This window comes from Candida theae (genome assembly GCF_024610275.1).
Source record: "Candida theae strain CBS 12239 chromosome Unknown scaffold73, whole genome shotgun sequence".
Taxonomy (NCBI): domain Eukaryota; kingdom Fungi; phylum Ascomycota; class Pichiomycetes; order Serinales; family Debaryomycetaceae; genus Lodderomyces; species Lodderomyces theae.
In genome coordinates, this window is record NW_026261344.1 from 1 (window position 1) to 15,688 (window position 15,688).

The window sequence follows — 15,688 nt, forward strand, 5'->3', positions numbered from 1 at the left end:
AAGGTCGTACTTTTAAGCTCTGTTTATGGGCTGTACACCCCTACAAAAGTTAATGTTCTTTATATTAAGATCAGTAACTTCCCTTTGAAAATCTAAGTGTAATTTCCTTTTGAGCCCAATATGTTGTACTGTAAAGGTTTCTACTTCAAACGGTACTCGTTACAGATTCCAACCTCTTTTAGAGGTTGAGATGGAAAAAAAATGCCAGTTTAGTATAGTGTGCTAAGTAGTGCAATTTTTGAAAACCTCAAAATGGAGCAAGATGCTTAAAAATNGCAAATTTGTCAAAACTGCAGCAATACATATACCCTTTCTCAACGCACAAGTTTAAGACGGATTTTCTCCTGAGCCCAATATATTGTATTGTAAAGGTTTCTACTTTAAACGGTACTCGTTACAGATACTAACCTCTTTTAGAGGTTGAGATAGAAAAAAATGCCATTCTCTTTTGTCTTTTTTTTTTGCGTGGTACTTGTCCAGCACTCAGATAAACAATGACGTGGGGAAACTCAATGCAACTTTCACCATCCAACCCACCCCAAAGCCCTCCACACCTTGACTTAATCTTTTCACTATTCAGATCCTTCTTATTGCTTTCAAAGACTGTTTGAAATCAGTGGCCGTTGTGTCTGTTTTGTTGGCGTCCATTCAAACAAGCTACAAGCTATTGGCAAAGCCCCCCCCCCGAGGAGATGTTTTGTTTGAAACTGGTCAAAACTGATACACACTGATGAATCTAGCAGTCGAAAATGCCAATTATTCCAGAAAATTGGCACGGCTCTCACTTTTTCAATCGAGGCTGCTACAAGCATGTATTACCCAAAGGAACTTGACTTGCCAAGGACAGATAAGTCGAGATGGAGACTAGAACCAGACCCAGTGGATAGGGAGATGTGTCACTACGTAGCACCGGAAGAAGTGAATCAGAAACCAAAGTCAACATTTGTGAGGTGATTTCAGAAACGGATGATGTACCACACCCAGCTAGTGCAATCGAAACTCCCTCTGCAGCGATGCAAAGGAGTACAGACTTTTTGTTGAAGGTTGCATTCAGCTGACAAGTCTACTTGTTTTGGCACTACGATGAATTATTTGTGTCTCCGATTGTTGGGATTGGCTGCTGATCATCCAGTTCTAATCAAGGCTAGAAAAACTTTACACCGATTTGGGAGGTGCTATAAAAAAAACCCACACTGGGGTAAGGCGTGGTTGGCTGTCTTGAATTTGTATGAGTGGAAAAGCGTCAATCCAGCACCACCAGAGTTGTGGACGTTACCTTATAGTCTACCAATTCACCCTGGAAGATGGTGGGTTCATACGAGGGCCATATACTTGCCTGTGGGGGGTTACTTACTGGCAAACAAGGTGAGTTGCAAGCTAGACTCCACATGTGAGTGTGAGTGTGTGTGTGTGGATCAACCACCAATTAATATGAAAACTCTTAATAAAGGTTGAAATGGTCTGAGTGTTTTATTGCAAATTGCCACTCCCACCAACTCAAGGCCCTTGTATCATTACTTTCTTCTACTACTAAGTACATTTTGAAAAGCCACGTATTGGAAGTTGTTTCTCTTTCTTGACTAGAGGTTTTTGCAATTTCATGAATGACCTTTTTCCCCAAGAATTCTTCACCCCCCCTCTTTGTATCTACAATTAGGACTCGTTTATATCTACCAGCATACCAAAGAAAGTAGTTGAACAATTAGTGGCACAGAAAGTAGACTTACAATAAGGCGATTGCATATAAACACTCTCACCAACACTCTTGCATCTGGAAAACAATCTCAAAACCATAGCCAATAGTGCAATGTCCCGATACACAGGCAAGTAAAGCACAGGTACTTCATCTGTAGGCTATATCTATCAACAAACTACATACGCTTCAATATCATTGTTTCGATCTTTCCTTTGCAACCATCGAAAACTCCTTTGATGCAATTAATGGAAAAAAAGGTTCACGTGACATAGTCCAAGTGACTCTGTTTATAATGAGAACTTCTTCCCACTATGTCTTCGTCTCCACTCCCAACCTAGGTACGATTACCGGGATACCCCATTCTATAACTTACGAAAAGGAAGATATTTTCTGGAAACAAAATACTATAGAGGCATGGTTTGTTTTATTTGTGTGTTGAAAGAAGAAAATTTGTGTGGTATCCGCCGAATAATCAAACTTTGCGTGGCCACACATCCAGATATTAATAAAAGGCCGGTACCACCATCCCCGTCCATCTTCTTTAGCTTCGAGGAGAAGATAACAAAGAAAATTGAAAAGTGTGCTAGAATGTTCTCAACATTTTTTTGTTGGCAATGATGTGATGTGTGTGGCTGCGTAATATAAAAAGGACAACAAAACAAACAGAATCAAGGGAAAATTGAAAGTTACTCGTATTTATTTCCCATCACTTTTAAGCACATAAGCTTTTATCGATTGATAATCCAACCACAATGGTATCAGCAGAATTCGAAGAGAAAGTATGTGGATAAACGTTACAGCTATTGAGCGGTTGACTGGCTCGATCGCATCCCACTTCAATGCGGCATATGTGAGTACTAACAAGCCCATAACCATTAGGCAAACACCGTTTCCAACTTGGCTAAAAGACCATCTGATGACGAATTGTTGAAGCTTTACGGTCTCTACAAACAGGCAACTATTGGTGACAATACCACTGACAAACCGGGTACCTTTGATTTCAAGGGCAAGTACAAATGGCAAAGCTGGAAGGATTTGGAAGGTACTCCACAAGAAGAAGCAGAAAAAAAGTACATTGAGTTGGCAGTGGAATTGATCAACAAGTATAACAAGTGAGGGCTTCATTAAGACTGCTTCACCGACCAATATTTAGACTTAGAATAAATTGAGTCAGTTTCTTTATCGATTCTAATGATTGTGTCTCTAACTCTATATACATATTCTATCAAGTTGTATTCTATCATATCCTCATCATTTCATCACGAACTAGCTCATAACATCCCAAGAATATTGCACCACCGCAGCTGATCCAACACGTTCTTGGCACAACACCTTTCCAAAAACTTGACAAACCCTCCTCCTTAATTAACTGAGAAATTATGTGACCAACATCAACAGTGCCAGAACTCAACATGATTCTTGTCTTGATCACATCTAGAGGCGTGGTGAGTGCAGCAGCAACACCCCCAGCCAACATCCCGCAAAGGGCTCCTTTCAACCCCATTGAAACAGGACTTGAATTGGTATCATTACTCCTGGACCATGCTTTGGATTTCAACCATTCGTAGAGAGGGAACTGGATAACAGTGAATGGAATTTCTCTCATTATTGTACTATTCCATCCCCTGTAGAGTCCTCGTAATATCCCATTCTGGTGTTTGTCGTTGGTCAAAATATGCTTAAAGTTGGACCAGCTTGAGGTCAAGCCCATATGACTGGCTTGGGTGCGTTGTTTGATAACTTCTGCAGGAACTCGCACTATACAAGCCATGACTTCACCTACAGAGGCAGCAATCATATGGCGATAGCTGGGCGAAGAAACGTGAGGTTCCAATTCCCGCTTTATTGTATCATATGTGACAAAGAAAAGTGATGCCGATGGTGCTGACGCAATTACACACGATCCGAGCCCGCGGTAAATCCCCTTATAGCCTCCGTTGCGAAAGAACCCGCCTTTGGCTTGTAGTCTTGTTTTTATGGTGTCAATTGGAAAGAATGCCACATCAGTGGCGGTCCCGGCGCAGGCACCACTCTAGAAATTGATGTTAGCGGGGGTACTTCGAGTTGTGGGAGGGAGCCAGAATCTATTCCTTATTTTTGGATATTGTATAGACATACGACTAGTGATACAAAGAATGTGGGTTCTGAGCCTTGCATAAAGTCCAAGAAGAATACATAAAGTAATATTGTTTATAATGCTTGTGTATGTACTGCGAAAAATGGAAAATGAAAAAAAAAAATAAAGTAAGACTAACGCAACTTAAGTATGAGTGTCGTGTATTCGTCATGTGTCATATTTTTTTTTCTTTTTACACCAGAGTTTGGTAGCACATAGCATCTGTATTGTGCACACACGCACACACACACACACACACACACACACACACACACACACGCACGCACTCGTTCGCCCCTTCCTCTTCTCATTTACAGAAAATCCAATCACTGAAACGAAAACCCACCCATTCTTTTCTGCCTCTCTCTCTTCTACATTCAAGTACTACAGTCTTTACCTCCCAACTACAAACTACAATGTTGAAAGCGTTCCCATCTACATTACGTTCAGTGGCAGCTAAAAGAGTTGCACTTCAATCTTCAAGATTCAATACCAGATCATTGCTCAAATCATGCCCAAAAGCAATGTCCACTCTTTCCATCAGATCATTCCATCAATCCTCAGTCATACTCAACCAAAGCCCAGAGGCAGCCTTGAATGAAGTTGTGAAAGCAGAGAGCAAAATCTCTGAAGCCATTCCAAATGAATTGGATCAGGTGTACCAAGACTACTTACATACCAGTGGATTTGAAGTTGTCTCTGCTCCAGGCACTGCCAGCGTTGAATTGGTGAAAAAGGACGCTGACACGGGAAATATCTTGCATGTCTACTTTGACATTGATGAAGTCACAGACATCCCCACTGAAGACTTGGCAGCCTTGGAATCTGGCGATTTGGAGGAAGAGGCTAATCAATTGGACCAATTGTTGTGCAACGTGAAAATCCTTGTTGAAAATCCATCAAGCAACTCAGGTTTGTTTTTGAACTTGTTTTTGCAAAATACCGAGTCCTCTTTTATGATTGATTTCGTCAATGTTCAAGAAGATGTTAAATCATTTATCAACGCCATCAAGGAAGAGAATGAGTTTATTGACAAGTTCAAGTATCAAGGACCAAAATTTGCCGAGTTGGACGAAAGTTTGCAAACTGAATTTGAAAATTACTTGGTTTCTAAAGGTATTGATAATGAATTGGCTGATTTCATTGTGGCATTTAGTGACTACAAGGAAGAAGGTGAATACAGAACTTGGCTCAATGCTGTTTCTAAATTTTTAAACTAGATGTGTATCACATGAAGTAGCTTGTATATAAGATAAGAGATGTTGTCGGGGTGTTTTTTTTTGTTTTTTTTTTTTTTTGATTGAATACCATAAGATGCAATTTGTTTCGCAGAGTATCCTATTCATACTGCTTCTCTGACTAAGTTGAATGTTGAGTGTGTTTACGAAGGGAGCTGTAGAGCAAGCTCACTCATCAAGTTTGAATTGGGAAGCAAAGTGAATGTTGCTCGACTAAGAATGGTAAACTGAGGTGTGCTTTCTTAAAGGGAGTTTTCGAGGAGATGCGCCGTTGTCAAGTCGGTTTATTCGCTCGTCGAAAATGCAAAATGTCCAGCATTGAGTCTTTCCCCCATCGACTTGGTGACAATCTTTCAAACAATTGTGCAACGGATCAGATGATGAATATGATTGTTTCGAGGTATAATAATCAATGTTCATTGGATGTTCCAACACCAGTAAGCTGCTTAACCGTAGTATGCCTTAACGTCTATGCTTTACAGTTTCTTTCCCAAAACTATGTCCCTGATCATCAACGACAAGACTTCATCAATATCATTCAAGCAATCAATAGCAATAAATCCGCAGTTCCACTCTATACTCAACTGCTTACCCTTTGAAATCAACTGACTAGAAGCTAGGTCGCTGTTTACTTGGGTGCAGACGATCCAAATAGGTGGAGATTTGGATTTTGGCTTGACCTGGGCAGAGGCGGTCTCTTGAATACTGGAGTCGTTTGCTTTCCAAAAGTTTTTCAATGCATTCTTGAATGAAAATACATCCTCCTCTTGGCCACGTTTCCAATTCTCTTTGAACGTGACGTACTCTTCCCATGCGTCGTCTAGTGCTGCTTTGATTGAGGGTAGAAGGTTGAACGTGTGCTTTTTGGGGAGTCCACCAGCATCGTTCTCGTCATACCCTGGCGGTGCAAAACTTGGAATAGCACTGTATACAAGAAAATAACCATTGATGTCTCCATTCAACTCACTGGCTCCACTGGCTACCAAAAGTGGACTGGTTGAGACAGGTCGACGTGGCTCATTGGCAAGGTTGTGCAACACATCTTTGTCAAGATTGGTGTAAAGTGATGCTTCCAAGTAGGGCACTATCTTGTCAGGATTGTAGCTTGGTGTGTCTATGAGCTCTACTAGAATCGGCGAGGTCCCCAAGGACAGTGAAGTGTAGTACTGGTTCTTTTTAAATATGCTCTTGTTGTTGGTTACAAGGGTGCTGTTGTCTTTGATGCTTGCTGGTAGGTGTAAATGCGGGTTTGAGGTCAATACTTTGCCCTGCAATATATCTCTTGCTTTCTCGGAGGACGGCTCATAGTTAAATAGATTGGGGTTGAGATGGGTAGTTGGGTAGTAGGTTTCTCGAAAGTTACCTAATAATAACTTCGAAATCATTGCTGACTTCCCTGCTCTAGCCCCTCCGAGAAAAGCAAGCCGTATCGGGTTTGAAAGGTTCAATGGCTTCGGTGAGTCATGAAGCTGACGGGGGTCCGTTGTTTTTGAAGTTGTTGTCATTCGCTGCGCTTCGGTGTTTATATGCAGTGTTTGCAGAGCTGAAAAATAAAGGGGAGAGGAAAGGCAGACGTCGGAAGATGGGTTTTGCCTATTGATCCTTCAACTTTGTGATCGCGCAAAATTTCGAGATGCACATTTAGATAAACGCGAGGACCTTTCAAGTTCTGCAAGAATATGAAGCATTCATATTCTTTAAGGTAACAAAGCAATGAAGTTACAAGATCACTTGATCTCAACTTCTAATAGCCATTGCAGACGTGGTGGTTTCTATGAATGCAATTTGCAAGCTAAATGCGCTTGAGTACGCACTATGATGATTAAAACAACTTCTGAGTTACTGAAACTTCTGATAAGCTCCACTGCGTCAGATAGGCCAGCTATCAGTTTCGAAATAGGCCAAAAAACGGTCGCTAGAGCAAAATTCTATTGTATTAACAAACTGGGTGGGACCCACCGGGTAAGACTCAACCTTTCCCCCGATACATCACCTCGATGCTGCACGTCTCTGTGCCACTATTCTATCTATGCACATGATTCAGTAGAGCTCTTTTTGATTCACAACCTGCTCAGCAAGCACAACTTATCGAGTCATAAATTTGTCTATCATCAAATGTAGGAGGATCTTCGCTGCAATACTTTGTTGCAATCTAGCACGTGATTAGGGCTATAATCACGCGCGTTCTAAGTTTCATCTAGGTGAGTAGTGAAAAAAAATCATCCACACAACTAAAGGAGCCCTTACGACAACCAAGTACAACCACGCAATACAAAACATACAATGTCTTCAGAATCCTCAATCTCGTACGCTGCATTGATCTTAGCTGACGCTGAGCAAGAAATCACTTCAGACAAATTGCAAGCCATCACCAAGGCTGCCGGAGCTCAAGTTGACTCCATTTGGGCCGATGTTTTCGCCAAGGCTTTGGAAGGTAAGAACTTGAAGGAATTGTTGTTCTCTTTCGCTGCCTCTGCTCCAGCTGGTGGTGCTGCCACCGCTGGTGGTGCTTCCGCTGCCGCTGGTGATGACGCTGGTGCTGCCCCAGCTGAAGAAGAAAAGGAAGAATCTGATGACGATATGGGATTCGGTTTATTCGATTAAGCGAAGGATGCCCCTTGAGGAATTAGAAAAAGAGAGAGAGAGAGAAAGAGGGAAAGAATAGATTGCACACATGCAATAGAGGGGGAATGAATGCAGGGTTACGTGGAGTGTGGTGTGTAATAACATTCAGAATGATTACGATTCATGGCCATTACTTTACAGATTCTTTCATGTAATATAATTTAAATATACATCCACTTCTATTCAAATTGATAAAATTTTTGTATTACGATTTGACAACAGTTGTCAAATCGGCTTTTATGGTTTTGACCCTCTTATTGTTGGATTCTAGCTTTATCGTTTTTGTCCTCTTGCTACCAGCACTCAGTATCTTAATTTCCTCTTCAGTCTTTATCTTCACCTTACTCTCCTTACCAGACACCTCTTTTTCCTTCTTCGTCTCAACGATATTAACCCCATTGTTCAAATCAGTTAAATCAGCAGCAAACAACACCGACTGGGCCCAACCAGCATAATCACCAAAAATACCCTGGAAAAACCGTCTTATATCATCATGCATGGCTTTACTAAGTGTCTTCATCTCTCGCTTTCCACCGCCTCTATATTTGAAATCACGTACGGCAATTTGGTAAACATGCGTGTCAATAGGGACGACATTTGATTTATCCAATGACATCAAACATATACAATCGGCAACTTTGGGCCCCACACCAGTCAACTGTAGCAAAAACTCATGAGCTTCCTCATACGAACACTGACGTAGTTGCATCAAGTGAGCTAGGTTTATATGGGGGTATGTGTCATCATCGGTAAATTTACAAGCCGTTTGATAAATGTACTTTGCCCGATATCCAAATCCCAATTCTCTCAACTTCAGCTCGACTGAAGGGTCAGAGGATAGTTGTTGTGGGGTAGGGAAAGAATAAAATGGAATTCCTTCGTAATCGTTGATGTAGTTGCCGAATTGTATACATAAATTATCACACATTTTCAGAATTCGCTTGACATTGTTGTTTGAGGAACAAATGAAGGAGATTAAACATTCCCATGGATCTTGCCTGAGGGTACGTATGCCGCTGAATAGGTCAAATGGTGATTGTTGTTGTTTGACTTTTGTAGTGATGTATGGTTTATGATTCAATTTCCATTCCTGATACAAGTCAGTCAACTTGACATCAAGCGCAAAGTAGTCTTGGATAAAGCCAAGGGTGGCTTGTGAAACGTCTCCTTTAACTCTGCCAACTTCCAGTTTCGCCAATACTTGTGAGTAGTAAATATGATCTTGATCTTGTTTTAGCAAGACGATTCTATCCAGAATGGCAAAAGACCATACGTTATTTATACTCTTCCATCTGAATGTTTGACCGCATCGCAAAACCTTTGCAAGACTCACCTCTGTTTCTTTGAGAGCAAGCTTATTCCATACAAGTGTCATTGGTTGTACGCAGATGCTGTTGAGGTTGTATGGCATCAAAAGGTTGTTTTTTTTTTTTCTTTTCTTTTTCTGGTGCAATCTCACACGCGTCAGTTGCACAAACAAAACTTTACACAGAGCGTTCTCACACACAGATAACGCTCTGTCGACTAAATATAATCATACAGGTTGATATCCTATTAAATAGTAGNTCTCACACACAGATAACGCTCTGTCGACTAAATATAATCATACAGGTTGATATCCTATTAAATAGTAGAAACACTGACAATATGACTGCGCATTAATGTCTAGAAGGCTCCATCACCTCTGAAGCTGCACACATGCATCCAAAAGAAGAAAAAAAACATCGACTCTCCCCCTCAAAAGTTTTCAAAATACTCCTTCACAAACAACGAACTCTTTCTGTATCTCCTCTCCAGATACTTTTCGAAAATAGCCTTGTGGTTCTTTTCGGCATACCGACAGTTTTCCAACAATTGTTCCGCCAATGGTCGCAATTGCCGTTCAGTGTATCCACTATAAAAGACATGCGCCTCTGTCCATTCACCACGACTCAATAAAACACGCGAAAGGTAATGAGCGCCAGCAGCCAACCAACTAGGCGGAGATGCAACAAACCGTGCATCCATTATTGTAATCTCCAAAAAGTATTTGGCCAATGTACGCGTTTCGTAGTCATAATCATCGGCTTTGGATGTACGTCGAAGAAACGACATTGGTCCTGGCCACCCCATATCAAATTCAAGAACATCAACCATAAATCTTTCGGCTTTTAAAAACTCATCAATGGTGTATGCGTTGTCTGCCATGAATGCCACCTCTTGTACAGTTGGACAATTAATCTCTTCGTACTTGGCAGCAATGAAAAATGCAACCGCGCCAACTAATTGGAATCTGGATAATGACACTTTACGCTTGGAAAGAAATCGATCGATGTAGTTGACAGTAAGGAAAAGGGTTTCGGGGAGTAAGTTGAATTTGCCATGGACTTGAACCACCCAATCAATCAACACTGCTCTCATGCCCCATCTCAATTCATCTTGTAGAACATCCATGTAATATGGATTTGGTTTGTACTTTTCCTCCAAACTGCGCATATAATTGAATATTTCGGGAGCATACTCTGCAACCATTGAAGCGTCATAAGTATCTTCGTCATTTTCATCCAAGGTTGTTCTCGAATACTTGTCCACTATTCTTTTCAACTCCATTTTGATGGATAGGTCCCAGGATGGCTTCATGGGAGTGACTGTTTCACTACGCTTCTGGGTATTTGAAAGTTGTGACTTCGATGTGACTTGCAGTTGTTGCAGTTGTTGCAGTTGTTGGTGGTGGTGGTGATGCGCTTCGTCTTCCTCGTGAATGGACAGACTATCGCCTTGCTTGATTGTTGTTTCCATTGAAACTTCCTTTTCTGTTTGTAGTTCATCGTCATTCCTGCTGTAAGGTTCCGTCACGCTATCTCTGGTGATACTTTGTTTTATAACCATTTGATCTCGTAAATCATCATCATTAGTATTATCCTCCTCATCAAACTCTTCCTCATCGAGTACATAATTGTCGGGCACTCCATCAGTAAACTCCTCATCATCCATCTCCTCTTTGAAATGCATTTCATATTTGTCATGGGAATGTGATGGCAAGTGTTGGGCACTTTGGTGCCTTGCATCATCGTATATCCTATTGTGAAGGTCGTGTAGGTGCAGGTTCTGATGCTGATGCTGATGCTGAACATGCAAAGTCGGGTGGGTGTACTGCAGCAGGGGAAGTCTATTTTCCTTGTCATCACTTGACTCTGCTGCTGCTTCGTCAGACGTGATTCTCAAGTCCTCATCTGTATAATCGGCAAATTCTTTATGCAGGGCCTTCTCCAATCTTGGTTTCTTATTATGATGGAGATTTTGCGCTGCTTGTTTATAAATCTGCAATTTTGAGTTGGTTAATGTGGGACCGGCAGTAGACACACCACTTGTAATACTGCTATTGCTGTTGCTATTGTCATGGCTGCTGCTGCGCTGATGATAAGATTGGTACTGAGCATACGGATGTGAATGATGAATTGGAGGCTGCGGTTGATGTGTCGATGAGCGTGATGATGATGGCTGTTGTTGTTGTTGTGATTTGAGACGCGATTTGTAATTTTCCTGGGCCGTTAAATCACTCAACACTTCTCTCTGCTGAAGTGAACCCAAATGTGAGTCAGACAGTCTTGTTGACTTGCAATTGGACCCCGATGCAATCTTGGAAGAGTTTGTGATGTTTGCTAAGCTACTAGCAGCAGCAGTACCACTGGAATTGATGTTATGAGTACTGTTGTAACGATCAGACTTTGCCCTGATGTGGTGACTTAGCTTATTCTCATCATTGATTGTCTTGTATGACTTCATTGTTGAGGAGAGAGAGTGTGTGTGTGTGTGTGGGGGACAGATAAGTGTGTGGGTGGGTGAGTATGTGAGTGTAAGTGTTTGGTTTGTTGATAGTTGGTTGTTGTTTTTTTTTGTTTTTTTTGTTTTTTTTTGCAATTCAAAGGAGAATTGTAACATTATTCCACGATGGGTTTGGAAAGAGAAAAAAATCAAAACATAAACAAAGAACAAATGGAGAGCTGTGTAACACAGAAACACCAGAAAACACCCAAGACACACATACACAGACACAATCAATTATTATATGATATATAACTCTTGCCACTCCAACAACAACAACAACAGCCGCAGCAGAACTACGCATTTGTTGAATATTGCAATACATAGTGCGAGCACTTTGGAAAGATGGCTTTGCAATTCGAAAAAAGTATAATGCCAACGCACGCTACGTTTCTCTGGTTCTCTTTACTGCACAGTATTTTCATTTACGAGACAGCAACAAAGTAAACGAGGATGAACTTGGCCTTGCAAGAAGGGCAATGGAAGCCACCATTTGATCGATATCAGTGAAAAAGTCCCCTCTTTTTTCTCACAAGTTCATATGTCTCCACAACTGCTACTTCGATCTGCATTTAAAGTCCCCAGCTTTCTAATCCATCTTCTCATCTGTCCCCTGTCTTTGTGTATGTATGTATGTATGTATGTATGTCTGTACTTTCTTCCTCCAACTTTGTCCTATGACCCTAGTATAAGCCATCCTACTTCTACTTGTTGTTTGCTGTTGTATGTTGTTTGTTTTTGCTTAAGAACACCAAAAATTCTTCAAAAAACAGAGAATGTCACACAAAAACACGAACAGTACATAAAATTTTACACAGACCCCACCAATCAATCGATCAATTAGTCAAGCAGCCTTCACTACACTCAAGAAGGCCACCCCACCCATGACCGAAGCAGCTGATGTTCCCCAACACGGCTTGCTATTTTAAGTAGCTTACTCACTAGACATATAGACATTTATCAGAACTAAAGAAAAAGATGAATGCAATGTCCCCTCTACCTTTGTAATGTTTGTTTCGAATTTTGTTGCAAAAAAACATGGAAACGAATGAAATTGGTGTTTTAACTTGCAAAAGTAACACACGAGACACAATACAGCCTGCATTATGTGTATCACATTTACATCATTACTCATTCCTTGAAAGACATTTACTTGCAACTAAGCGCTGTGCCTAATCTCTTTCTCTTCACCGATTTATTGACCATTGTATAGAATGCGATTGCTTTTATGAACCTTTGCTGGTAAATCTCTCCCAATCAAATACGTAATGAGAATAACAAACTTAAAAAAGTAGAGCAAAAAGATACAGAACATAAGCTTGACACTTTGTTAAGGAGAATCTCTTCACCAGCAATAGTTCACCACCTTATTCGGCGTTGTGAGGTAGAAGTATACAGAGCTACAACAATGGACCAGTTTGAGATACACCACCAGTTCAAGAACCACGCTCTAAAAGTTCTATGATTATCTTCCAAGGCAGTATAGGCACCCAACCCAAAGTGTGGTATTTTGGTATACTTTACACTACCCTTGTTTTGTGTGTGCTTTGTCCATTTATTTTATTTTTATTCTTTTTGATATGATTTCCTAATCGGTAACAATTCATTATCACTGGAATAGCCACTACAGCAACAAAACAATAGCAGTGGTATTCCGTGCTTTTGTTAGTCAAGTGTTTCAAAGACCCGATCCATGTTTTGATCCACCCCCCTATTTTTCTTTTTTTTTTTTCTATTGTATTGTTTTCTAATTAATGTGGTTATGAAACTGTGACTTTCATTATCGGAGGCTTAGGAAATACAAATGTTTAGTTCAACTTTACCGTCTACTCGTCGTCAAAACTTTCTTTCCAGATAATACTTCGACTTTGCCACATTCTATACGTAAATACATATATAAATACATATACATATATACATATACATATATATATATAGTTTGCATAAGTAGTATATGTATGGTTAGAAAACAAAGTGTTTATTAATAGATACGGAATTGCGCTTTGCAAGTTGTTAGAACACAAGACGCGTTTGCACAAAATTAACACCACAACTGCTGATAGGCTAACTAAGTAACTTGACCGACTGATTACCTGATTAACTAAGTAACTGACAAACTGATCAACTGATTAGCTACATGATTTAATCTACTTTGTTTCAAGTGGAAATGTTTTTCCTCTCTCACGTCACTTAAAAGCCTTGAAATTTTTGTCTGAAAGCGTCAGTTTATCAAATGTACACAATAACCATTACAAGCACAAGCTCTTAAAACTTTCAACAATATCTACAACCAAGAGCAAATAGCAAATAGCAAATAGCAAATAACAATAACCAATATTATCTCTCTCTCTCTCTCTTCTCCCCTACCCCTCTCTCCCTAAGTAGTTAATATTGTTGTGTTTACAACGTTTCGGACCGGATTTAAAAAGTAAATACAATAATAGACTTTTGATGCCAAATTTGAGATTACATCCGAGATATCTTTTACAAATTATATATCATTACAAACAGGCATACAAAATAATAGTACATACACACATATTCTTCCATATTTCAATATAGTGTTACCAAGTAGTCCAGCTACCAAACACCACCATCACTAACCCCCAAAATAAAAAAAAGAACTGAAATCTGAAACCAAATAAGAAAGTAACCAATAAAACAAAGCAAAAACCAATAAAACAAAGTAAAACAAAGCAAAGTATAGCAAAGCAAAACAAAGCAAAACAAAACAAAACAAAGCAAAGTAAAGTAAAGAAAGAAAAGTTTATGTAAATGACTTCCCCCCAAAGCAAAAAAAGAAATAGTTCATCTGCAAATTCGTAAAATTCTGTGGTAAAGAAAAAGTAGTTCCAATCAACATCCAAACTGTAAAAAAACAACATAGAAGTCCATGTCTATGTCTATGCATAGTGGTCTGATCTCAATGGCTGAAAAGGTGCTCGTGGTGGAGTAGCTGACCCCAAATCATTCTTGTATATAATTTGGTCTTCTGGGGTCATTGGCTCACCATCAACAACATATTCAGGTGTTGTTGTCACTGGAGGTGGTGTCATAATAAACTCATCAAATTTGCGTCTTGGCAACTCCAGTTTGCGTTTATTACACTGCAATTCTTCCAAAGTAGACTGCAACAACTCATTTATATCATTTTTGGTTGACGATTCTTCAACGTTATCCATTTTGAGCTGTATTAGCTTCAACTTGGTCTCCATTGTAGACAAGGCGTTATATAGGTTATTGTCTGTCAAAGATAAAGCTCTAGCTTCAGCTGACATTGTGGGTGGTGGTGTATTCACTTGCTGGCGTTTACTATGGTAATCGTGTTGATAATGATGATGATGACGATGATGATGATGGGGATGAGATTGTTCTGATGGCGGAGTTGTTGGAGTTGTTGGAGCACTAAAAAAGGTACAAGAAGCGGAATGGATATTATTCTCCTTGTTATTGCTGGCTGAACGTGTTGGAGTAGGCGACGTTATTGTTGGCAGTGGCTGAGTTGTATTATAGCCACTAGTCTTTTGCTTTTTAGCCTGCAGTTGTTGTTGTTGTTGTTGCTCACGACAATGAAGATGGTGCTTGTGAGTAGATGGTGGGGGAGTGTGTAATATCGACATATTGTCATATCGGTAGTTGTTCAACCGCAGTGAGCAAGAAGAAGAAGAAGAAGAAGAACTGGTAATTGGTTGGGCAGTAGTAGCATAGCCGTAATCAAGTGCAGTACCACCTGTACAAGATTCTTCTGCAACAATGTCAAAGTTTGCGCTTCTCTTGGCTTGTGGGGTATAGGGTGCAGTGGTCTTAGACTTGTTGTTGGTGATTATGTGACTCATTGACCTTTTGCTTATCGTTAGAGTCTTCTTCTCCTTGTTTGGAACGTAGTTGAATGGTGATTGCAACATTTTTCCTTTTGTTAAAAAGTATGTAACGGGAGTGTACAAAATGAAAAAAAAGATAAATGTAGAAAACAAATAAAAAAAACAATAACCAAAAACAAAGATAAAAGATTGTGTGTGGCAAATGGGAGGGAGGGGGGTATATGTATCAATTGGGAAAAGTGTAGTGTAGTGTTGAAACCACTAAGAAAAGAGTGTTATTGAGTAGTTGAAGTAGATTGATGATAATGATGTTTGTAGTGTTATATCGTGGAAGAAGAAGAAGAATAAAGTGATAAAGTGAAATGATGTAAATTAAATGTAAGACAGA

The 15,688-nt window shown here is 40.0% G+C and overlaps 8 protein-coding genes across 8 annotated transcripts; 3 read left to right on the top strand and 5 right to left on the bottom strand. All coding sequences in view use genetic code 12, as the record gives it.

Annotated features, from left to right (window-relative positions):
- Positions 1-2,448: 2,448 nt before the first annotated feature.
- ACB1 (long-chain fatty acid transporter) lies at positions 2,449-2,812 on the top strand (the record flags this gene model as incomplete). The annotated part of the gene is made up of 2 exons (XM_051752559.1): positions 2,449-2,475; positions 2,576-2,812. 2 exons carry the CDS (start codon positions 2,449-2,451, stop codon positions 2,810-2,812), a joined length of 264 nt encoding a protein of 87 aa, XP_051611154.1.
- A 124-nt stretch (positions 2,813-2,936) lies between these two features.
- KGF57_000318 (uncharacterized protein) lies at positions 2,937-3,853 on the bottom strand (the record flags this gene model as incomplete). Its single annotated transcript, XM_051752570.1, has 2 exons — positions 2,937-3,728; positions 3,815-3,853. The coding sequence occupies 2 exons, from the start codon at positions 3,851-3,853 to the stop codon at positions 2,937-2,939; spliced, it is 831 nt and encodes a 276-aa protein (XP_051611155.1).
- A 375-nt stretch (positions 3,854-4,228) lies between these two features.
- MAM33 (Mam33p) lies at positions 4,229-5,032 on the top strand (the record flags this gene model as incomplete). The annotated part of the gene is made up of 1 exon (XM_051752581.1): positions 4,229-5,032. One exon carries the CDS (start codon positions 4,229-4,231, stop codon positions 5,030-5,032), a length of 804 nt encoding a protein of 267 aa, XP_051611156.1.
- Positions 5,033-5,526: 494 nt separating this feature from the next.
- On the bottom strand, positions 5,527-6,555 carry KGF57_000320 (uncharacterized protein; the record flags this gene model as incomplete). The annotated part of the gene is made up of 1 exon (XM_051752593.1): positions 5,527-6,555. One exon carries the CDS (start codon positions 6,553-6,555, stop codon positions 5,527-5,529), a length of 1,029 nt encoding a protein of 342 aa, XP_051611157.1.
- A 778-nt stretch (positions 6,556-7,333) lies between these two features.
- On the top strand, positions 7,334-7,654 carry RPP1B (ribosomal protein P1 beta; the record flags this gene model as incomplete). The annotated part of the gene is made up of 1 exon (XM_051752604.1): positions 7,334-7,654. The coding sequence occupies one exon, from the start codon at positions 7,334-7,336 to the stop codon at positions 7,652-7,654; it is 321 nt and encodes a 106-aa protein (XP_051611158.1).
- Positions 7,655-7,880: 226 nt separating this feature from the next.
- Positions 7,881-9,050, bottom strand: OGG1 (8-oxoguanine glycosylase; the record flags this gene model as incomplete). The annotated part of the gene is made up of 1 exon (XM_051752615.1): positions 7,881-9,050. One exon carries the CDS (start codon positions 9,048-9,050, stop codon positions 7,881-7,883), a length of 1,170 nt encoding a protein of 389 aa, XP_051611159.1.
- Positions 9,051-9,412: 362 nt separating this feature from the next.
- On the bottom strand, positions 9,413-11,440 carry CLB4 (B-type cyclin; the record flags this gene model as incomplete). The annotated part of the gene is made up of 1 exon (XM_051752626.1): positions 9,413-11,440. One exon carries the CDS (start codon positions 11,438-11,440, stop codon positions 9,413-9,415), a length of 2,028 nt encoding a protein of 675 aa, XP_051611160.1.
- Positions 11,441-14,382: 2,942 nt separating this feature from the next.
- On the bottom strand, positions 14,383-15,315 carry KGF57_000324 (uncharacterized protein; the record flags this gene model as incomplete). The annotated part of the gene is made up of 1 exon (XM_051752637.1): positions 14,383-15,315. One exon carries the CDS (start codon positions 15,313-15,315, stop codon positions 14,383-14,385), a length of 933 nt encoding a protein of 310 aa, XP_051611161.1.
- Positions 15,316-15,688: the final 373 nt, after the last annotated feature.